This window comes from Carcharodon carcharias (assembly GCF_017639515.1).
Source record: "Carcharodon carcharias isolate sCarCar2 chromosome 35 unlocalized genomic scaffold, sCarCar2.pri SUPER_35_unloc_4, whole genome shotgun sequence".
In the NCBI taxonomy this organism is placed as follows: Eukaryota; Metazoa; Chordata; class Chondrichthyes; order Lamniformes; family Lamnidae; genus Carcharodon; species Carcharodon carcharias.
Genome location: NW_024470720.1, coordinates 545,925 through 568,179, shown reverse-complemented (window position 1 = coordinate 568,179; position 22,255 = coordinate 545,925). Strand labels below are relative to the sequence as shown.

The window sequence follows — 22,255 nt, the reverse complement described above, 5'->3', positions numbered from 1 at the left end:
CTTAAAGGCCTGGGCTTGTTGGGGGCAGCATACAGTACATCAGCGTCTGAATGGCCCATTGCCCCTCCAAGGGGACACCGGCACACTCTTCCCAGGTATTACGGAATCTGGCGATAAAGTCAGGGGTACCCTCGCCTTTCCTCTGCAAAACGCCGAGTTACTTCCACTTCCCCCTGGTCCCCATGTCTCTGTGCTGCCCCCATAATGGCAATCCGGCCTCTTCCTTGTAACCAACGTCCTAAACTTTCATTGCCAGCTTCCGCTTGTTCATCATCTTTTCGCCAATCCCCCCCGTTTTCCCCAGGCGGTACCGGAATGGTATCCTTCAGTGCGGCCCAGGAGCTACCATAAGCAAATTTCAACAAGGCTTGCGAGTGGCCCGGGAGGGGGTCGATACACCGCGCACGTTTGCTCCAACCGATCGAGGAAGGCCGCGGGACGCTTAATGGGGTTGGGCGCCTCGGCTACCATGGTGTGAGCCTCAGCCGGAGTCCATGGTTTGAGTATAGCCGTGTCGCCAATCATGATTTTTAGGATTCTGCACTGCAGGAGAGGTGGAGTCAGCCGCTGCCGCTACCATCTTGGTCGATTGGCGTGTGAACTTTGCCGGACAATCGTCATTGCTCTGACTACCGAGGTCGACCTCCCCTCGTTTGGGGGTGCGAGGCCGGATTGAGTACTATCCGGTTCAGTATTTGCTGGTCCCGCTCCTGCTCCCTCTCCTAAACCCGGCAGCCGCAGCTATTTCTGTAAGTCCGTCCGTTAAGGGGTCAGGAAGGGGAGGCCAGTGAGGGTTGCCAGATGCCGCGAGTCTCGGATACAAGGTATAAGGTCCCAGTGGGTCGGCGCCGAGGGGGTATGGTGGAGGAGCAGACGCTGCAGCGGAGGGGGCGCGTCTATACGAATGGTCTCGGCGGGGTCGGGGGTGGGGGGGGTTCCCCGTTGTGGTCTATCATCTTTTCACTACCTTCGCTCTGATTTTCCTTTTTATTCTTTAATTTGGGGGTGGAGTTGGTGGCATTTCACCACCTCCACCCATTTACTAAAACAACCCATCACATAGTCGAAATCCCGGTTGGGATCTCCAGCCCCGTTAGCTACCCGATCCCACCAGGCCTGGATAAGGGGTAGTTTAAAATGTCCCCCCCATACGGCCATTCTCCCTGCGTCCACCCCTACAGGTCGCGGCTAAAGGGCACCGCATAACCGATCATCGCCCGTTCCTCGTATCACAACGTCGGCTGGTGACCCCGGAGGGACCAGCAGATCTCCTACCTGCTGACGAGCTTTGGTTACCATTATCCTTTGTCTGCTGTTGCGACCGCCCATTTATCTGAAAACGAAACACAATTAACAGCCCGGCGCGTTTCCTATCCTGTGCGCTCACCGGTGTTTAAGTTCCTTAACAAGCCTTCCGATTCTTTGGGTCACTCAAATCTCTTTAGTCGGTAAGCTACCCTTTTACTTGCCGTCCCCTGCTTGCTCAGCTAGGACGCTGATTCACTGCGCTCCCCCTTTCAGCTAGGATGCAGATCGCACTCTCCCTAACTTGGGAGAGGTATTCCTCCCTTTTTGCCACAAGGGTCCTTTTTTTTTTAAAGAGATCCAACAGCCCAGGATTTCAATCACCTCTTCAACTTGAGAGGCTGCTGGACTTCAGTCAGATCCCATCCTCGTCGCCAATCTGTCACGGAAATCGGAGTGAACACTCAGACCCAGGAGGTTTGTCTCGGAAGCCTTTATTGAATCGTGATATCACGGAGATCCCAGTATCAGATAATGGAGCTAGCTGGCACTCTGAGCCAGCATCAGAGTACACACATAGGTAGAGTAAAAGTCGTATATATCAAAGGACATGAAGGTAATAAAACTGCCTAACCTTCAATAATTAATTACATTGAGAATCATTATCTATGGCATGCAACATACAACTATTCTATTCTAGTTTATGACTACACAGGTTCTTAGGAGGAGCCCATCTGGTGATAAAAAGTGAGACAGAGAATAGATGACCCTGCTTGACCTTATCTTTAGTGCTAGGAGGTGGACATTCTAGAGAACAGATGACCATTGCTTGATCCTGTCTCTTTGTGTTGGGGCAGACATCCCAGGCTTGCCTCAAGGATTCTAGGAAGCTTGTTTATGATACTTCTCTTCTTCTTCCCTGTTCAATGAGCTGGCAGCTGCATGTGTACCTGTGAGAACAAAGGAGGGAACTGTGCTCTAGGATTCCACTATGGTTTTAACCGTTTAACCCTTAGTTGTCCTGTAGATGTATTTTATTCTCCCACACCCGTGCTGTATCTGTCCTGGGAGTGTTTGATGGGGACGGTGTAGAGGGAGCTTTACTCTGTATCTAACCCCGTGCTGTACCTGTCCTGGGAGTATTTGATGGGGACAGTATAGAGGGAGCTTTACTCTGTATCTAACCCCGTGCTGTACCTGTCCTGGGAGTGTTTGATGGGGTCGGTGTAGAGGGAGATTTACTCTGTATCTAACCCTGTGCTATACCTGTCCTGGGAGTGTTTGATGGGGACAGTGTAGAGGGAGCTTTACTCTGTACCTAACCCCGTGCTGTACCTGCCCTGGGAGTGTTTGATGGGGACGGTGTAGAGGGAGTTTTACTCTGTATCTAACCCCGTGCTGTACCTATCCTGGGAGTGTTTGATGGGGACAGTGTAGAGGGAACTTTACTCTGTATCTAACCCCGTGCTGTACCTGTCCTGGGAGTGTTTGAAGGAGACAGTGTCGAGGGAGCTTAACTCTGTGTCTAATGAGATGCTCCCACACTCAGAATAAGCGGAGAGGTCTTCGGATGGATGGAACTGCCTCCCGGTGAGAGCCAGCACCTTGAGAAAGGGTTAGGGGGTGAATTGGTGGAGGGAGAGGCAGAGTCGCCGGTAAATGTCTTGAGGACACGTCCCCTTAATCCATGTTACTTTCTGTTCCAGCCCGAGCATGGACCAAACTGTACGCCATGAGTAGTTAAGATGATGGTGCCTACGACTTGTAACTTCGAACGACGCCCCTCCCTTCGCACCCCAACTTCACTCCGCCTGTCTCGGCAAGCTCTGCCCCACCTCCCGTGACCTCTCCGGATGTACAGTGGCTGCGGAGCTCCGGAATCTGGTCCCATTATTTATATCCTGGTTCTGTTTGGAAATGCCCGTGCCTCCTTTTTTGCACGGGGACCAGGTGTTCTGCTGTGTATGATGTAGATATCAATATATCATTGTATGGTTTCTGACTGTCACTGGCTGCCACTGCGTCTTTCTCTGAAGCTGCTTCTGCCACTGCTCCACTCCGCAAGCGGGCGGTACAGTCACGATAGGAGCAATTCAGGTACTCGGCCAAAAAAAAAGATGGGAGGGAGCTCGATTTATCTTTTTGACGCAGCGAGTTGTTGTGATCTGGAAGGCGCTGCCTGAAAGGGCGGTGGAAGCAGATTCAATAGGAACGTTCAAAAAGGGGGGAATTGGAGAAATACTCGAAGGGGAAAAATTCACAGGGTGTGTTGGGGGGGAAAGAGCCGGGGGTGGGGTAGTGGGGTTAATGGGCTAGATCTTTCAAAGAGCCGTCACTGGCATGATGGGCTGAACGGCCCCCTCCTGTGCATTGTGATTCTCGGATTCTATTATTGGCGGCTCCGGTATGAAGGGAGCTCAAGGGGTCAGTCTCGTTCCTTGGGAGTAGAACCTGAGTTGCACCAGATTAAATCTCCACCCACAGACTCAGCTAAACGGGTCAGATTTTCACGCTGATTCAGATAGGACAATGCAGCAGGAGCTTTACTCTGTATCTAACCCGGTGCTGTACCTGTCCTGGGAGTGTTTGATGGGGACAGTGTAGAGGGAGCTTTACTCTGTATCTAACCCCATGCTGTACCTGTCCTGAGAGTGTTTGATGGGGACGGTGTAGAGGGAGCTTTACTCTGTATCTAACCCCGTGCTGTACCTGTCCTGGGAGTGTTTGATGGGGACAGTGTAGAGGGAGGTTTACTCTGTATCTAACCCCGTGCTGTACCTGTCCTGGGAGTGTTTGATGGAGACAGTGTAGAGGGAGCTTTACTCTGTATCTAACCCCGTGCTGTACCTGCCCTGGGAGTGTTTGATGGGGACGGTGTAGAGGGAGCTATACTCTGTATCTAACCCCGTGCTGTACCTGTCCTGGGAGTGTTTGATGGGGACAGTGTAGAGGGAGCTTTACTCTGTATCTAACCCCGTGCTGTACCTGCCCTGGGAGTGTTTGATGGGGACGGTGTAGAGGGAGCTTTACTCTGTATCTATCCCCGTGCTGTACCTGCCCTGGGAGAGTCTTTACCCCTGCATGATATGTAGCTGCAGTATGCTCACCTGGTTTTACACAGGAATTGCTGGATAATGATTGGGGCAGGAACCCCATTTAGTCAAGGCCACGTTTGTCTATTGCTCACCACTGAGATCAGGTTTCCATTAACAGTCAGTCCTTCCCATGTTGAAAAACCACATATCAGTATTAATTATAATTAATTAGACTTACTAATTGTTGTATAACACCCCAGAAACCCCAGATGGAATTGTCACTACAGGCACACACTTGTGTCTTTTCTAAATCAGAGTAAATGTGAAATTGCTACATACTTACTTTCAGGTTAAGAGCAATAGTCAGATCTATTTGCAAACAAGATAATTACACAGAAGGAAGCAACATGTCAAGAACTAATGAAATAAGTACTTTGAAAGAAAGAATCAGACAATAAAAGTTGAAGTGGTCCTAAGTGGATGGAATACCTTTTTCATTGGAATGAAACTGTCCGCGAGATTTTTGGAGTGAATCATGAGATTTCTCACCTGGGCCGGCACATGTGAACTGGGCAGTTTGGCTAAAGGAGGCTTTGTTGATGCTGAAGGGAAGGGATACTGGGCTGGAGGAGAAAATCCCAGAATTGTTCAACAAACTGGGATCCAAGAGATAGCAAAATAATGCCAGTGCTGCATTAACTGAGACAAAATGCCAGGGTTGGGGGTGGTTGAAGGCATCTACTCCTCGGGGACTTCGATTGATGTCTCCTCAGCCCAACCCAGGTCATGTGAGAAGAGCTGAATGGTCTCATCTACACCCGCCCTTCCCCTGAGAGGGGCTGAATGGCCTCACCCACATGCTGCATTCCCCTGAGAGGGGCTGAATGGCCTCACCCACATGCTGCATTCCCCTGAGGGGCTGAATGGCCTCACCCACATGCTGCATTCCCCTGAGGGGCTGAATGGCCTCACCCCACACTCTGCATTCCCACAGAGATGGGCTGAATGGACTCATCCGCACCCGGCATTCCCCTGAGAAGGGCTGAATGGCCTCACCTACACCTGGCATTTCCCTGAGATGGGCAGAATGGCCTAATTTACACCATCACCTTCCCTGAGGGGATGAAAGACCTTATCCAAACCCTCCCCTTGATGGGGCTGAATGGTCTCATCCACAAGCTGCATTCCCCTGAGAGGGGCTGAATGGTCTCATCTACACACTGCAATCCCTGAGAGGGTCTGAATGGCCTCACGTTCATCCTGTACTCCCCTGAGAGGGGCTGAATGGCCGCAACCACACCCTGCATTCCCCTGAGAGGGGCTGAATGGCCTCACCCACACCCTGCATTCCCCTGAGAAGGGCTGAATGTCCTCACCCACACTCTGCAATCCCTGAGAGGGGCTGAATGGCCTCACCCAGACTCTGCATTCCCCTGAGAGGGGCTGAATGGCCTCACCCACACCCTGCATTCCCCTGAGGGGCTGAATGGCCTCACCCACACCCTGCATTCCCCTGAAGGGCTGAATGGCCTCACCCACACCCTGCATTCCCCTGAGAAGGGCTGAATGTCCTCACCCACACTCTGCAATCCCTGAGAGGGGCTGAATGGCCTCACCCAGATTCTGCATTCCCCTGAGAGGGGCTGAATGGCCTCACGCACACCCTGCATTCCCCTGAAGGGCTGAATGGCCTCACCCACACCCTGCATTCCCCTGAGAGGGGCTGAATGGCCTCACCCACACCCAGCATTCCCCTGAGGGGCTGAATGGCCTCACCCACACCCTGCATTCCCCTGAGAGGGGCTGAATGGCCTCACCCACACCCTGCATTCCCCTGAGAGGGGCTGAATGGCCTCACCCACACCCTGCATTCCCCTGAGAGGGGCTGAATGGCCTCACCCACACCCTGCATTCCCCTGAGAGGGGCTGAATGGCCTCACCCACACCCTGCATTCCCCTGAGAGGGGCTGAATGGCCTCACCCACACCCTGCATTCCCCTGAGAGGGGCTGAATGGCCTCACCCACACCCTGCATTCCCCTGAGAGGGGCTGAATGGCCTCACCCACACCCTGCATTCCCTGAGAGGGGCTGAATGGCCTCACCCACACCCTGCATTCCCCTGAGAGGGGCTGAATGGCCTCACCCACACCCTGCATTCCCCTGAGAGGGGCTGAATGGCCTCACCCACACCCTGCATTCCCCTGAGAGGGGCTGAATGGCCTCACCCACACCCTGCATTCCCCTGAGAGGGGCTGAATGGCCTCACCCACACCCTGCATTCCCCTGAGAGGGGCTGAATGGCCTCACCCACATCCTGCATTCCCCTGAGAGGGGCTGAATGGCCTCACCCACACCCTGCATTCCCCTGAGAGGGGCTGAATGGCCTCACCCACATCCTGCATTCTCCTGGGAGGGGGAGGGGCCCGCCGGGGGAGCGGCCCGCCCCCTCCCAGTCTGGACCCCGCCTAACTCCGCTGGGCTCTGTCTCGTTCCCTTGGCCCCACCCACTCCTTCTGGGCTCCGCCCCCTTCTATGAGACCAGCCCCATTCCCACGGAGCTTGTCCGTCCATGTGCCCGGACACCCATTTCTGGGCCCCGCCCCCCCCAACGGGCCCCACCCACTCCGTGTCTGACGTCCGCCCCTCCACTGGGCCCCACCCACTCCATCCCCTGAGCCCTGCCATGTCACCATGGAGGCTGGAGGTCGCTGTCCCCGCCTCCCCAGCCCTGGCCCCGCCCACCTCATGTTACCGCCGAGGCTGTCGGTGCTGTCCCCGCCTCCCCAGCTCTGGCCCCGCCCACCTCCTGTTACCGCCGAGACTGTCGGTGCCATCCCCTCCCCTGGGCCCAGCCCCGTTACCATGGAGACTGCCGGTCCTGTCCCGCCCTCTCTCTCTCTCTCTCTCTCTCTGGCCCTGCCCCGTTACCATAGAGACGGTGCGTCCTGCTCCCTCCCGGAAGTGATGCTGTGCAGGGTGAGGTAATTTCCGGGGGGAATGTACACAGAGAGAATGGCGGCGGCGGCGGAGGATTGGGAGGTGGTGAGGGTGAGAGTACAGGTAATGGAGAAATACCCCCTCAGGGGTGTAGATATACCTCCTTCGGAGAGAGATTGGGGCTGGTGAGAGTGCAAGTAATGGGGAAATACCCCCTGTGTGGGGTGGGAGTGGGGAAGATATACCCCCTATAGAGAGAGACTGGGGATAGTGAGGGTGCAGGTAATAGCGAAATACCCCCTGTGGGGGGGTGGGAGATATACCCCCTATAGAGAGAGACTGGGGGTGGTGAGGGTGAGAGTGCAAGTAATAGAGAAATACCCCCTGTGGGTGGGGGGGAGATATACCCCCTATAGAGAGAGACTGGGGGTGGTGAAGGTGCAGGTAATAGCAAAATACCCCCTGTGGGGGTGGGGGGGAGATATACCCCCTATAGAGAGAGACTAGGGCTGGTGAGGGTGCAGGTAATAGAGAAATACCCCCTGTGTGAAGGGTGGGGTGGGGAAGATATACCCCCTATAGAGAGAGACTGGGGCTGGTGAGGGTGAGAGTGCAGGTAATGGAGAAATACCCCCTCAGGGGTATAGATGTATCCCCTATAGAGAGAGACTGGGGCTGGTGAGGGTGCAAGTAATAGCAAAATACCCCCTGTGTGTGGGGGGGGTGTGGAGATATACCCCCTATAGAGAGAGACTGGGGCTGGTGAGGGTGCAGGTAATAGAGAAATACCCCCTGTGTGAAGGGTGGGGTGGGGAAGATATACCCCCTATAGAGAGAGACTGGGGCTGGTGAGGGTGAGAGTGCAGGTAATGGAGAAATACCCCCTCAGGGGTATAGATGTATCCCCTATAGAGAGAGACTGGGGCTGGTGAGGGTGCAAGTAATAGCAAAATACCCCCTGTGTGTGGGGGGGGGTGTGGAGATATACCCCCTATAGAGAGAGACTGGGGCTGGTGAGGGTGCAGTTAATAGAGAAATACCCCTGTGGGTGGGGGGGGGTAGATATACCCCCTATAGAGAGAGACTAGGGCTGGTGAGGGTGCAGGTAATAGAGAAATACCCCCTGTGGGAGTGGGGGGGGGAGGGAAGATATACCCCCTATAGAGAGAGACTGGGGCTGGTGAGGGTGAGATTGCAAGAAATGGAGATATACCCCCTCATGGGGGTAGATATACCCCCTAGAGAGAGACTGGGGGTGGTGAGGGTGCAGGTAATAGAGAAATACCCCCTGTGGGTGGGGTGGAGATATACTCCCTATAGAGGGAGACTGGGGGTGGTGAGGGTGCAGGTAATAGAGAAATACCCCCTGTGGAGGGGGGGGGGGGGGCGGGGGAGATATACCCCCTATAGAGAGACTGGGGCTGGTGAGGGGGATTGTGCAAGTAATGGAGATATACCCCCTCAAAGGGGTAGATATACCCCCTATAGAGAGAGACTGGGGGTGGTGAGGGTAAGAGTGCAAGTAATGGAGATATACCCCCTCATGGGGGTAGATATACCTCCTTCGGAGAGAGATTGGGGGAGGTGAGGGTGAGAGTGCAGGTAATGGAGATATACCCCCTCGGGCGATAGATATACCCGCTATAGAGAGACTGTGAGGTGGTGAGAGGGTGCAAGTAATGGAGAAATACCCCCCTGGGGGTATATCTATATCCCCTATAGTGAGAGATTGTGGGTGGGTGGTCAAAGCCTGAGCGCAGGTGATGGAGAGAGAACCAGAGAAATAGCCCCCTCAGGAGAGAGAGTGTGGGAGGAGATTGGGAGGGGGGTGAGAGTGAGAACCCAGGCACTGGAGAGATAGAGACGGTGGGGGCGGGGGGAGATGAGAAATACCCCACACACAAACCTCCCGGAGGACTGGGAGGGGCTGGGAGGGGCTGGTGGGGGAAAGGGGGGAGTGCAGTCCCAGAGGGTGTAAACCCCCCCCTTCCCCCGTCACCATCTTCTCCCCCTCACCCATCACCATCTCCTCCCTCCCTGTTGTCACCGTCCCCCCCGCCACCATCTCCCCCCACTCTCAGTGTCTCGCTGTCTGTCGATCAGTGTGATTTACTCTGAGTCGGTTGTAACAACACAAAGGATTGATCCACCTGAAACAACATGGCTGGTGCGTGTGTGCCAGTGTGCACAGCGGTGCATGTGCACTCCCCTACACCACACGGACTACAGTGGTTCCAAGGTTCTCTCCCATTCTCCAAGTTATCATTTACCACAAAGCTGGTGACCCCGCACGGTGTGGTCCTGCATCCAGGACAAAGCAGCCCCACTTGATTGGCACCCCATCCACAAACATTCGCTCCCTCCACCACCGACGTACAGGGGCAGCAGTGTGTGTACCATCTACAAGATGCACTGCAGCAACTCGCCAAGGCTCCTTCGACAACGCCACCCAAACCCACGGCCGCTACCATCTAGAAGGACACGGGCAGCAGACACATGGGGAACACCACCACCTGCAAGTTCCCCTCCGAGCCCCACTCACCATCTCGACTTGGAAACATATCGATCGTTCCTTCACTGTCGCTGGGTCAAAATCCCTAGCACTCCCTCCCTAACGGCACTGGGGGTGTACCTACACCACATGGACTGCAGCTGCTCAAGTAGACAGCTCACCCCCCCCCACCTTCTCAAGGGGCATTTAGGGATGGGCAGCAAATGCTGAATAAAAACACCATGTTCTTCAGCGATTAATAACGGTTTCCTCTTTCTGGGACAGAAATGCGAAGGTTCACTGCAGCCTGAGTTCCGCTCGTTTGCTGTTGACCCCCAGATCACCTCCTTCGAAGTCCTCCAGCATATCCTGATTCGGGCTTTCGATTTAAGCGGGTGAGTACAGAGGGGCCAGGCAGCTTGGCATCCAGGCTGAGGGTGCCAGCGATTGGCAAGAGCTTTGAGAAGGTGCAGTAATAATCATTTACAATGGACGGAGAGGTGAAATCTTATCAGGAAAGATTGATCAGGCCGGGGCTGTTATCTCTAGAAAAGAGGAGGCTGAGGGGGTGACCTGTTCGAGCTCTTTAAAATGATGAAGGGGGTTTCGATAGGGTCGACGTAGAGAAGATGTTTCCATTTGTGGGGCGGGGCGAGACCAGAACTAGGGGGCCATCAATATAAGATAGTCACTAATAAATCCAATCGAGGGGGGAATTCAGGAGAGACGTCTTTACCCAGAGAGTGGGGAGAATGTGGAACAGGAGTGGTCAAGGTGAATAGTGTCGATGTGTTTAAGAGGGAGGCTAGATAAACACTTCAGAGAGAAAGGAATAGAAGGGTGTGGGAATAAGGGGAGATGAAGAGGAGGGTAAGGGGGAGATGAAGGGGGGCTGTGAGAGGGGGCAGAAGAGGGGCAGAAACACCACACACAGTTCAGTTGGCAATGTGAATGAGATTGTGATGGTTATCAGTTTGTAAACAGTTGTTAAGACCTGGAGAATGACGTGGACTGTTCAATTCTCACGGAGTTGCCAGAATGTTTGCAGGATGTTAGCTGAGGTTATCAATCGCACTCATTTAGTCCCGGCCTAACCTTGACTCCGGATTAACCATTAACTTCAGTTTCACACTCTATCCCCCTCATACCTGTCCACGTGCCCTGATTCGCTGCCTGGTCTGAGAAAAAACAGAGCAGCAAAGACAGTACTTCCTCAGCACTGACCCTCCGACAGCGCGGCGCTCCCTCAGCACTGACCCTCCGACAGCGCGGCGCTCCCTCAGCACTGACCCTCCGACAGCGCGGCGCTCCCTCAGCACTGACCCTCCGACAGCGCGGCGCTCCCTCAGCACTGACCCTCCGACAGCGCGGCGCTCCCTCAGCACTGACCCTCCGACAGCGCGGCGCTCCCTCAGCACTGACCCTCCGACAGCGCGGCGCTCCCTCAGCACTGACCCTCCGACAGTGCGGCGCTCCCTCAGCACTGACCCTCCGACAGTACGGCGCTCCCTCAGCACTGACCCTCCGACAGCGCGGCGCTCCCTCAGTCCTGACCCTCCGACAGTGTGGCGCTCACTCAGTACCGACCCCCCCTGTCAGTGGCAGCTTCCTGTGCAGTAAATGTCTCCTATTTCCTGATTGTCGGACAGGAAGAAGAATTTTGTTATAAGCTACCTGTCTCCGGAGAAACCCAGTCAGGAGGTTTACCTGTCCTTGCAATCGGACTGGGACCTGGATGTGGCCTTCAGCAGTCTCTCCAAAGCCCAGCTCCAGCTCAAAGTCGACATCAAGCCCTCCGAAGACAGTGAGTATCGGAGGGCCGTGGGGAGCTCAGGAAAGCTGCCAGCTCCAACAGCGGCCTGGTGCTGAATGGACCACCCCAGGGCGGGGGAGGGAGGGAGGGAAAGTTCACTGCGCCCAGCCTCATCCCTGTCCGGACTCGAGTGGCCAGGATGGGGGAGGCAACCATGGTTTGTGCCCCTGATCCATCGCCGTCAAAAGTGCGGCAGTCGGAAGGATTGGGTTTCGGTGCGATGCCTCCCGTGGTCGAATATGTGGGTCACTGGAGTGTGGGCTGCGAGGCTGACATGGGATCTGTGAGCGAAAGTTGAAGAGACTTGTCAATTGGTTTTGTGTTTTAGAATTGGCTGTTGGTTATTGGTGTAGGGAGGCATCAAATGTAATGATGGGGCATGACCCCCTTTTCTCCCTCCCTCCCCCCTCCCCCCCTCAGGCCCCCTCCTTGAAGACTGGGATATCATCAGCCCGAAGGATGTAATCGGCTCCGACCTCCTGACACCGGAGAAACGCTCCTTCGCTGCCTCGACACATCCTCTAACACAGTCCATCATCTCCCAGGTTAGTGTGTGGAGCCTCACTGCCCAGGGACAGCGTCCAGTGCCAACCCAGCTCTCATCCTTCTGTCAGCGCTGAAGGGTCAGTGCTGAGGGAGCGCCGCCATGTCGGAGGGTCAGTGCTGAGGGAGCGCCGCTCTGTCGGAGGGTCAGTGCTGAGGGAGCGCCGCACTGTCGGAGGGTCAGTGCTGAGGAAGCGCCGCGCTGTCGGAGGGTCAGTGCTGAGGGAACGCCGCGCTGTCGGAGGGTCAGTGCTGAGGGAGCGCCGCGCTGTCGGAGGGTCAGTGCTGAGGGAACGCCGCGCTGTCGGAGGGTCAGTGCTGAGGGAGCGCCGCGCTGTCGGAGGGTCAGTGCTGAGGGAGCGCCGCACTGTTTATCTAAACCACTGCTGTACCTGTTCTGGGAGTGTTTGATGAGGGCGGTGTAGAGGGAGTTTTACCCTGTATCTAACCCCGTGCTCTATCTGTCCTGGGAGTGTTTGATGGGGGCTGTGTAGAGGGAGCTTTACTCTGTATCTAACCCCGTGCTGTACCTGTCCTGGGAGCGTTTGATGCGGACAGTGTAGAGGGAGCTTCACTCCGTATCTAACCCCGTGCTGTACCTGTCCTGGGAGTGTTTGATGGGGAGAGTGTAGAGGGAGCTTTACTCTGTAGCTAACCCCGTGCTCTACCTGTCCTGGGAGTGTTTGATGGGGACGGTGTAGAGGGAGCTTTACTCTGTAGCTAACCCCGTGCTCTACCTGTCCTGGGAGTGTTTAATGGGGGCGGTGTACAGAGAGCTTTACTCTGTATCTAACCCCGTGCTGTACCTGTCCTGGGAGTGTTTGATGGGGACGGTGTAGAGGGAGCTTTACTCTGTATCTAAGCCCGTGCTGTACCTGTCCTGGGAGTGTTTGATGGGGACAGTGTAGAGGGAGCTTTACTCTGTATCTAACCCCGTGCTGTACCTGTCCTGGGAGTGTTTGATGGGGACGGTGTAGAGGGAGATTTACTCTGTATCTAACCCCGTGCTGTACCTGTCCTGGGAGTGTTTGATGGGGACGGTGTAGAGGGAGCTTTACTCTGTATCTAACCCCGTGCTGTACCTGTCCTGGGAGTGTTTGATGGGGACGGTGTAGAGGGAGCTTTACTCTGTATCTAACCCAGTGCTGTACCTGTCCTGGGAGTGTTTGATGGGGACAATGCAGAGGGAGCTTTACTCTGTATCTAACCCAGTGCTGTACCTGTCCTGGGAGTGTTTGATGGGGACGGTGTAGAGGGAGCTTTACTCTGTATCTAACCCCGTGCTGTACCTGTCCTGGGAGTGTTTGATGGGGACTGTGTAGAGGGAACTTTACTCTGTATCTAACCCCGTGCTGTACCTGTCCTGGGAGTGTTTGATGGGGACGGTGTAGAGGGAGCTTTACTCTGTGTCTAACCCCGTGCTGTACCTGTCCTGGGAGTGTTTGATGGGGAGGGTGTAGAGGGAGCTTTACTCTGTATCTAACCCCGTGCTGTACCTGTCCTGGGAGTGTTTGATGGGGACGGTGTAGAGGTAGCTTTACTCTGTATCTAACCCAGTGCTGTACCTGTCCTGGGAGTGTTTGATGGGGACGGTGTAGAGGGAGCTTTACTCTGTATCTAACCCAGTGCTGTACCTGTCCTGGGAGTGTTTGATGGGGACGGTGTAGAGGGAGCTTTACTCTGTATCTAACCCCATGCTGTACCTGTCCTGGGAGTGTTTGATGGGGACGGTGTAGAGGGAGCTTTACTCTGTATCTAACCCCGTGCTGTACCTGTCCTGGGAGTGTTTGATGGGGACTGTGTAGAGGGAACTTTACTCTGTATCTAACCCCGTGCTGCACCTGTCCTGGGAGTGTTTGATGGGGACGGTGTAGAGGTAGCTTTACTCTGTATCTAACCCAGTGCTGTACCTGTCCTGGGAGTGTTTGATGGGGACAGTGTAGAGGGAGCTTTACTCTGTATCTAACCCCGTGCTGTACCTGTCCTGGGAGTGTTTGATGGGGACGGTGTAGAGGTAGCTTTACTCTGTATCTAACCCAGTGCTGTACCTGTCCTGGGAGTGTTTGATGGGGACGGTGTAGAGGGAGCTTTACTCTGTATCTAACCCAGTGCTGTACCTGTCCTGGGAGTGTTTGATGGGGACGGTGTAGAGGGAGCTTTACTCTGTATCTAACCCATGCTGTACCTGTCCTGGGAGTGTTTGATGGGGACGGTGTAGAGGGAGCTTTACTCTGTATCTAACCCCGTGCTGTACCTGTCCTGGGAGTGTTTGATGGGGACTGTGTAGAGGGAACTTTACTCTGTATCTAACCCCGTGCTGTACCTGTCCTGGGAGTGTTTGATGGGGACGGTGTAGAGGGAGCTTTACTCTGTGTCTAACCCCGTGCTGTACCTGTCCTGGGAGTGTTTGATGGGGACGGTGTAGAGGGAGCTTTACTCTGTATCTAACCCAGTGCTGTACCTGTCCTGGGAGTGTTTGATGGGGACGGTGTAGAGGAGCTTTACTCTGTATCTAACCCCGTGCTGTACCTGTCCTGGGAGTGTTTGATGGGGACTGTGTAGAGGGAGCTTTACTCTGTATCTAACCCCGTGCTGTACCTGTCCTGGGAGTGTTTGATGGGGACGGTGTAGAGGGAGCTTTACTCTGTATCTAACATGCTGCTCTGCTCCTTCGCACAGGTTGGTCGAACCATCTCGAAGGTGCAGCAGGTGCTTAGCTGGTCGAGCAGTGAGGAGGCAGTGAAACCCTTTAAACCGCCCCTGAGCGACGCTGAGTTCCACACCTACCTCAACCATGAGGGGCAGCTGTGCCGGCCCGAAGAGCTGCGCCTCCGGATCTATCACGGCGGCGTAGAACCCGCACTGCGCAAGGTTTGTGGGCTTTCTGCACCCTCCCACCTCTTGCCACCCCCCCCTGCCCCCCCTTCCCACCCCCGGCACCTCTATAAAGCCCTCACTCCTTCCTTCCGTCACCTCCCCCTGCCTCGTGCTAGCTCTCCCTCATGGCAGTACCTCACTCGGTGCCTCTCCTCGTGCCACGACGCAGTTGCTCGCAGGTGCGATGCCCTCATGGCCGAACAGCCCGCTCGCCCCGCCAGGGTCCGGCTCTCCCCCCGGCCGTCAGCCGGAGAAACGGGGGTCGCTGCCGGGACGGACGGGGTATAAAGCTGGGGTCGGAGGGTGTGCCGGGTGAGACTGGGTGGCGAGGCAAGTTAGCCATCTCCCTCGAGCTGGGGGATTGAGTGGCCTTGGAGGTGCTATTCAACTGCAGCACGTCATTAGGAAGTCAAATGACATGTTAGCCTTTATTGCAAAGGAATTGGAGTCTAAAAGTGGAGATGTGTGCCGCGCTCTGATGAACGTGCATCTGGATTACTGTGCACAGTTTTGGTCCCTCACCTAAGGAAGAATATAAGGAAAATACTGCGGACGCTGGAAATCCGAAGTTAAAACAGAAAATGCTGGAAGACCTCAGCGGGTCTGGCAGCATCTGCCGGGAGAGAAACGGAGTTGACGTTTCGAGTCTGCGTGACTCCTCTTCAGAACGTACTTTCCTCCCCCCAGAGAGAGCGCAGCGAAGGTTCCCCGGACTGATCCCTGGGATGAAGGGATTGCTCAGCCAGGAGGGATCGAGTGGAACGGGCTGCCGTTACCCCAGAGTTTCGGAGACTGAGAGGTGACCTCGCTGAAACGTATAAAATTCTGAAGGGCTTTTTGACAGGGACGACGCTGTTTCCACCTGCCCCCTCCCCGACCTCCCCGACCTCCTTGGCCCCAGAGCCTAGAACGCGGTGCGGGGAGGGGTCACAGCCTCAGGGCAAGGGGTTGGCCATTTTGGACTGAGATGAGGAGAAATCCCTCGACTCCCAGGGCCGCGAATCTTTGGAATTCTCGACCCCGGAGGAAGCTCGGTCGCCGGGAGTGTATTCGAGGCGGAGTGCGAGAGGCGTTCGGACGCCGAGGGGCAGGGCGGGGAAAGTGGAGTCGAGGTAGAAGATCATCCACGCTTGTATTGGACGGTGGAGCAGGCTCGGTGGGGCTGAATGGCCTCCACCTGATCCTAATTCTACTGAGCCTTTGTAGTTGGGAAAATACAGGGGCATTTATGGGTGAGGTAATCGCCCAGAGACTGTGGAAGGAAGCAAACTGATGTTTTGAGCACAAGAGGAGGCCATTCAGCCCAAAGATGCCTGTGCCAGCCCTTTGAAAGAGTTATCCAATTCATCCCACTCTTCTTCCCCACCTCCCCCGCTCTTTCCCCCCACACACCCCTGTGAATTTTCCCCCTTCGAGTATTTTTCCAATTCCCCCTTTTGAACGTTCCTATTGAATCTGCTTCCACCGCCCTGTCAGGCAGCGCCTTCCAGATCACCACAACTCGCTGCGTCAAACACATTCTCCTCGTCTCCCCCCCACTCTGGATCTTTTATCGATTCTCTATGTTCCCCTCTGGTTACCGACCCTCCTGCCACTGGAAATAATTTCTCCTCATTTACTCTATTGAAACCCCCCCTCGTGATTTTGAACGCCTCGATTCAATCTCCCCCTTAGCCTTCTCTGCTCTAAGGAGAACAACCTTCTCCAGTCTCTCCACATGAACCGAAGTGTCTCATCCTGGTATCAAGATAGCTGAGCCCCCCCTGAGGCTTTGCACTTGAATCTTTATGGGGTGGAAGGCTGGGCTGTAAGACAAGACACAATTCAGCCTTCGTTTCAGAGTCCTCGAGAACAAAGCTTAAGAATTCAGAGCAGATGTAGGCCATTCAGCCCCTCGAGCCTGCTCCGCCATTCAATAAAATCATGTCTGACCTGACTGTGGCCTCAACTCCATCTTCCTGTCTCTTCCCCCCCCCCAACCCCTCCATCCCAACATAAACCTCGACTCGCTCGTCGATCAGAAACCTGTCTAACTCGACCTTGAATATATTCAGTGAGCCGGCCTCCGCTGCTCTCTGGGGGACAGAATTCCACAGACTGACCACCCTCTGGGAGAAGAAATTCCTCCTCATCTCCGTCTTCAATGGGAGACCCCATATTCTGAAACTGTGCCCCCTCCCCTCGTTCTAGATTGCCCCACGAGGGGGAAACATCCCCTCAGCATCCACCCTGTCAAGTGCCCCCTTCAGAATTTTACATGTCTCAATAAGATCACCTCTCATTCTTCTAAACTCCAATGGGTAGAGACCCAACCTGCTCAACCTTTCCCCATAAGACAAACCCCCTTCATCCCAGGAATCAGCTGGATGAACCTTCTGTGAACGGCTTCCAATGTGAGTCTGTCCCTCCTTAAATAAGGAGACCAAAACTGTACACAGTGCTCCAGGTGCGGTCTGACCAATGCTCTGTACAGTTGTAGCAAGGATTCCCGACTTTTATACTCCATCTCCCTCACAATAGAGAACAACATTCCACTTGCCTTCCTAATCACTTGCTGTATCTGCATGCTAACGTTTTATGATTCATGTCCCAGGACACCCAGATCCCTTTACCGTAGCATTCTGCAGCACACAGCTTTTTCTATTCTCCCTGCCAAAGTGGGCAGCCTCTCATTGGCCCACATTGCATTCCAGCTGCCAAATTTTAGCCCACACGCTTAGCCTATCCCGTTTGCAGACTCTTTGTATCCTCCTCACAACTTACTTTCCCACCTATGTTTGTATCGTCAGCAAACTTGGCTCGATCCCTTCATCAGAGTCAGTAATATGGATGGTAAAAAGTTTGGGGCCTCAGATCTGATCCCTGCTGCACTCTACTCGTTACAGTTTACCAACTGGAAGGTGACCCGTTTGTCCCAATTCTAAGTGTTTGTTAGTCAGTCCTCTATCCATGTATCCCTCTTTATTTTAATCACTCTTAGGATGAGTGCCGCTGGCGAGGGCAGTATTTATTGCCTCACCCCTAATTGCCTTTGAGAAGATGGCATTCTCTAGCCTCTCTCCATTTAATTCATATTTTGTTTAATCTTAGTGATAAGGGAGGCATATTGCCTCTCGCTCAGGACAAACACAAGAATGCCAAATTTCAGACGATCACAACAATGTATACTGTGGGAGAAAAGGGTGCTGATTGGTTGGCAAGTCGATTCTGATTGGCTGAGGCATTGGCATGGTGAAAGCAACGGGGAAACTATAGGCTCCCAGAGCTCCCGGGTAATTCAGAAATGGTGCAAGGCTTGAACATAGTCCTTTGGTTTGCAGAGGACAGGCCCCTGCCTATGGATGTGTGCCACTTCCAGCAAGCATAAATGAACCTCATTACTTAACGACGAGTTACGAGCTCAACTGGTTACCTTCCAGTGGTTGCTGGTGTAACTATCATCACGCTCAGGATTGTCCAGCAAGTGCTGTCCAATCACGGAATCATATCGATTAGTAAACAATTTGTTTTGGGCTTTGCAAGCACGGGCTGGTTGGGCACGGTCTGTACTCTTGCCTGTTACGAACAATCAAAGGAAGATGCCGTTTGATTCTGTTTTTTTTAATATATTATTACTGCCTGGAATTTGGCATCCTTGTCCTGATGACTGTAGGGAGGAAAACCTTGGCAACAGGGCCTCTCTTGGCACGATTCAAGTTCTGCCCCGCCAGGCGACTGTTCATGTTTTGCTTTTCCGTTTTTTTTCTGACCAAGTCACACTTTTGGTACTGCGTGACGTGTTTACATAGGGAAATTCCCATGATAGCGTGACGTGTTTACATAGGGAAATTCCCATGATAGCGTGACGTGTTTACATAGGGAAATTCCCATGATAGCGTGACGTGTTTACATAGGGAAATTCCCATGATAACGTGACGTGTTTACATAGGGAAATTCCCATGATAGCGTGACGTGTTTACATAGGGAAATTCCCATGATAGCGTGACGTGTTTACATAGGGAAATTCCCATGATAGCGTGACGTGTTTACATAGGGAAATACCCATGATAGCCTGAAGTGTTTACATAGGGAAATTCCCATGATAGCCTGACGTGTTTACATAGGGAAATTCCCATGATAGCGTGACGTGTTTACATAGGGAAATTCCCATGATAGCGTGACGTGTTTACATAGGGAAATTCCCATGATAGCGTGACGTGTTTACATAGGGAAATTCCCATGATAGCGTGACGTGTTTACATAGGGAAATTCCCATGATAGCGTGACGTGTTTACATAGGGAAATTCCCATGATAGCGTGACGTGTTTACATAGGGAAATTCCCATGATAGCCTGACGTGTTTACATAGGGAAATTCCCATGATAGCGTGACGTGTTTACATAGGGAAATTCCCATGATAGCGTGACGTGTTTACATAGGGAAATTCCCATGGTAGCTCTGTCACGGTGAGGAGGAGCGGGAGGGGGGGGGGGGGGTGGTGGGGGTGGGCGTATGAAGCCCGGTGGGTGGGAGTCCCTAAGCGCTCTTGTCTTCCCGCTCTCCCCAGGTGGTGTGGCGATACCTGCTGAATGTCTACCCCGACGGCCTGACGGGGCAGGAGCGGATGGACTACATCAAGCGCAAGACGCGGGAATACGAGAGGCTGAAGGGTGAGTGGGCAGAGCGGGCCAGCCCCGACGACTTGGAGTTTGTGAGCGGCATGGTGCTGAAGGACGTGCTGCGGACGGACCGGACCCACCCTTACTACGCCGGCTCGGAGGACAGCCCCCACCTCATGGCCCTGCACGACCTCCTGATCACCTACGCCCTGACCCACCCGCGGGTCTCCTACTGCCAGGGCATGAGCGACATCGCCTCGCCCATCCTGGCGGTCATGGACCACGAGGGCCAGGCCTACATCTGCTTCTGCGGCATCATGAAACGGCTGGAGGCCAACTTCCAGATGGACGGCGAGGTGATGGCGGTCAAGTTCCGGCACCTCAAGCTGCTCCTGCAGCGCACCGACCCCGAGTTCTACGCCTACCTGCTGGCGCGGGGCGCCGATGAACTCTTCTTCTGCTACCGCTGGCTGCTGCTGGAGCTGAAGCGGGAGTTTGCCTTCGAGGACGCCCTGCGGCTGCTGGAGGTGGCCTGGAGCTCCCTGCCCCCTGACCCGCCCGAGACTGAGGTGGAGCTGACCGGCGCCCCGTTGGCGCCGGCCGACACCGGCGAGGGCGGGGCCTCGCGCCACCGGCACATGGTCCGGCCCGCCCGCGAGCTGGCGTCCGCTGCCGAGGGCACGGCGGAGGGCCGGTGGCGGGGTGGGGAGGGCCAGAGCCCCCGGCCGCCGGCCAAGCAGTCCAGCTTCGGAGATTTCCAGTCGCACCGGAGCGGCCGGGAGGAGGAGGAGGAGGCGGAACCCCTCCTCCAACCCCCCTGCCTCCGGAGCCTGGGGGTGAAGAAATCGGCCTCGGCCCCCACCCTGAACCCTTCAGCCGACGGACGCAGCCCCTCGCCGGACGGGGAGGCCGAGGCCGGAGGCGGGGGTCCCCCCCCCGCCAGGCGGGGACCCCCCTCGGCGCCGGCCCCCCTGCCCCCGCCCCAGGAGTTTGGCCGCGGCAACCCCTTCGCCCTCTTCCTGTGCCTGGCGGTGCTGCTGGAGCACCGCGACCACATCGTCCGCAGCCAGATGGACTACAATGAGCTGGCCATGCACTTTGACCGGCTGGTCCGCCGGCAGAACCTCAACCGGGTCCTCCACCGCGCCAAGGCCCTCTTTGCCGACTACCTGCAGTCCGAGGTGTGGGACTCCGAGGCCGGCGACGAGGCCGCTGCAGAGTCACCGGCCTCCTCATGACTGGCAACCTCCCGGCAGAGGGGGCGTGACCCGCGACCTCTCGGCAGAGGGGGCGTGACCCGCGACCTCCCGGCAGAGGGGGCGTGACCCGTGACCTCCCGGCAGAGGGGTCGTGACCCGCGACCTCCCGGCAGAGGGGGCGTGACCCGCGACCTCCCGGCAGAGGGGGCGTGACCCGCGACCTCCCGGCAGAGGGGGCGTGACCCGCGACCTCCCGGTAGCGCTGCTTGCAGAAGGGGGATGGGTGAGTGGGCAAAGTGCATTAAAAACAACGGGACTTCTGCAATCGAACCGTTCATTACTTTTCTTTTGCCAACTACCCCCCCCCCCCCCGCCTCCAGCACGGTTCCTGAAGCCGGCAGGGGTGTGGGGGAACCGGACGCCGGCCGCTGACCAGAGCGGAGGTCACGACACTCGAGACTATTCTCCGTGAGGATGAAATTTCACCCCCGACCCCCTTGTCGGCGCCGGACAGCCTCACTTTTATTTTGTCAGAACACTAACCGCCCTCCGAGGTAACGTGCTCCCTCTCCGCCACCTGCTTGCCCTCGGCTTGGCCGCCAAGCTGCTGGGAGGCAGGCGGTTCCAGGCAACCCCCCCCCTCCCACCACCCCCATGCCCGACCGAGTTCCCTATCTCAGTCCAGTCGCCGCGGCAAGGCCAGCAGGAAGGGGAAAGCGGCCAATCCGGAGCAACTGATGGGCGTGACCCCTGACCCCCCCCCCCCCCGGCGAGCGGCCTCAAAATTGATTGGTGGTCCGGGTTACGTGGCCAGCCCCTCCCCCTCCCTCTCCCCCTCCCCCGCATCAGTGGCCCAGTATTTGGGTAAAGGAAGACATTGGCACCCACCCAAGGGCGCTTGCTGGGTTTGGAGTCTGCTCTGGCGGTGCTTACTCCCCTCCGAAGGCGGGGCAGATCTCTCCAATCACGAGGCTGTGTTGCAAGAGCCACCCAGGAGGGAGAGACTATTTAATTTTAATATTTAAATTATGTTGCAATGTATATAATCTGTTCAAACCAGTATTAACGTGCAGGGTTCCACGAAGGTCGTACCTTGTTTCTGAAGATTTTGGCCCAGGAAGCGGGTTGCTCGACAACTGAAGGCTTTGGGGGTTATTTGACAGGTGGTGGGGGAACGTCTGATGGGGACTTTTGCAGCTTATCCCAGTCTGAACCTGAGCTATGCTGACCAGGAGCGTCTTGGGTGGTTGCTTCATGGGACCAGGGGGGTGTGGGGGAGGGGGTGCAGGGACCCATCACCCAGGGACGATGCACCTTGCAGTCCAATAGCTGCAATCCACCCCACCTGGCTGAACCCAGTCCTGCCCCCGTTGGGACAACAGCAGTTGCGTCACTGATCCCTGCACCTCCCTTACGCTCTGCTTTCCCCCTCCTCCCATTTCTCACCCTCCCTCCCCTTCCTCTCCCACTTGACCCCCAGTCACTTTCTCCCTCGCCCCGTCCTCGCCCGCCCCCC

The 22,255-nt window shown here is 55.5% G+C and overlaps 2 protein-coding genes across 3 annotated transcripts in view; both read left to right on the top strand.

The window, feature by feature from the left end:
* The window catches only part of LOC121274244 (ubiquitin-conjugating enzyme E2 N), a 247,310-nt gene extending 244,057 nt beyond the window's left edge, over positions 1-3,253 (top strand). For both annotated transcript variants that reach the window (XM_041181442.1, XM_041181441.1), the window contains one exon: positions 2,952-3,253. In XM_041181442.1, coding sequence (XP_041037376.1) covers positions 2,952-2,989 — 38 coding nt within the window. In that variant the 3' untranslated portion in view covers positions 2,990-3,253. The remainder of the gene's footprint in view (positions 1-2,951) is intronic.
* A 4,031-nt stretch (positions 3,254-7,284) lies between these two features.
* Positions 7,285-22,255, top strand: tbc1d25 (TBC1 domain family, member 25). The gene is made up of 6 exons (XM_041181443.1): positions 7,285-7,341; positions 9,995-10,104; positions 11,359-11,513; positions 11,943-12,067; positions 14,745-14,936; positions 19,489-22,255. The coding sequence occupies exons 1-6, from the start codon at positions 7,294-7,296 to the stop codon at positions 20,776-20,778; spliced, it is 1,920 nt and encodes a 639-aa protein (XP_041037377.1). The 5' UTR covers positions 7,285-7,293; the 3' UTR covers positions 20,779-22,255.

What these genes read in the sequence shown, in the direction of transcription:
- tbc1d25 (XM_041181443.1), top strand. Translation starts at nt 7,294, where the DNA reads ATGGCGGCGGCGGCGGAGGATTGGGAGGTGGTGAGGGTGAGAGTACAG. An exon ending in TGGTGAGGGTGAGAGTACAG is followed by an intron (nt 7,342 to 9,994) that starts GTAATGGAGAAA and finishes TTTCTGGGACAG; the next exon opens with AAATGCGAAGGTTCACTGCA. An exon ending in CATCAAGCCCTCCGAAGACA is followed by an intron (nt 11,514 to 11,942) that starts GTGAGTATCGGA and finishes TCCCCCCCTCAG; the next exon opens with GCCCCCTCCTTGAAGACTGG.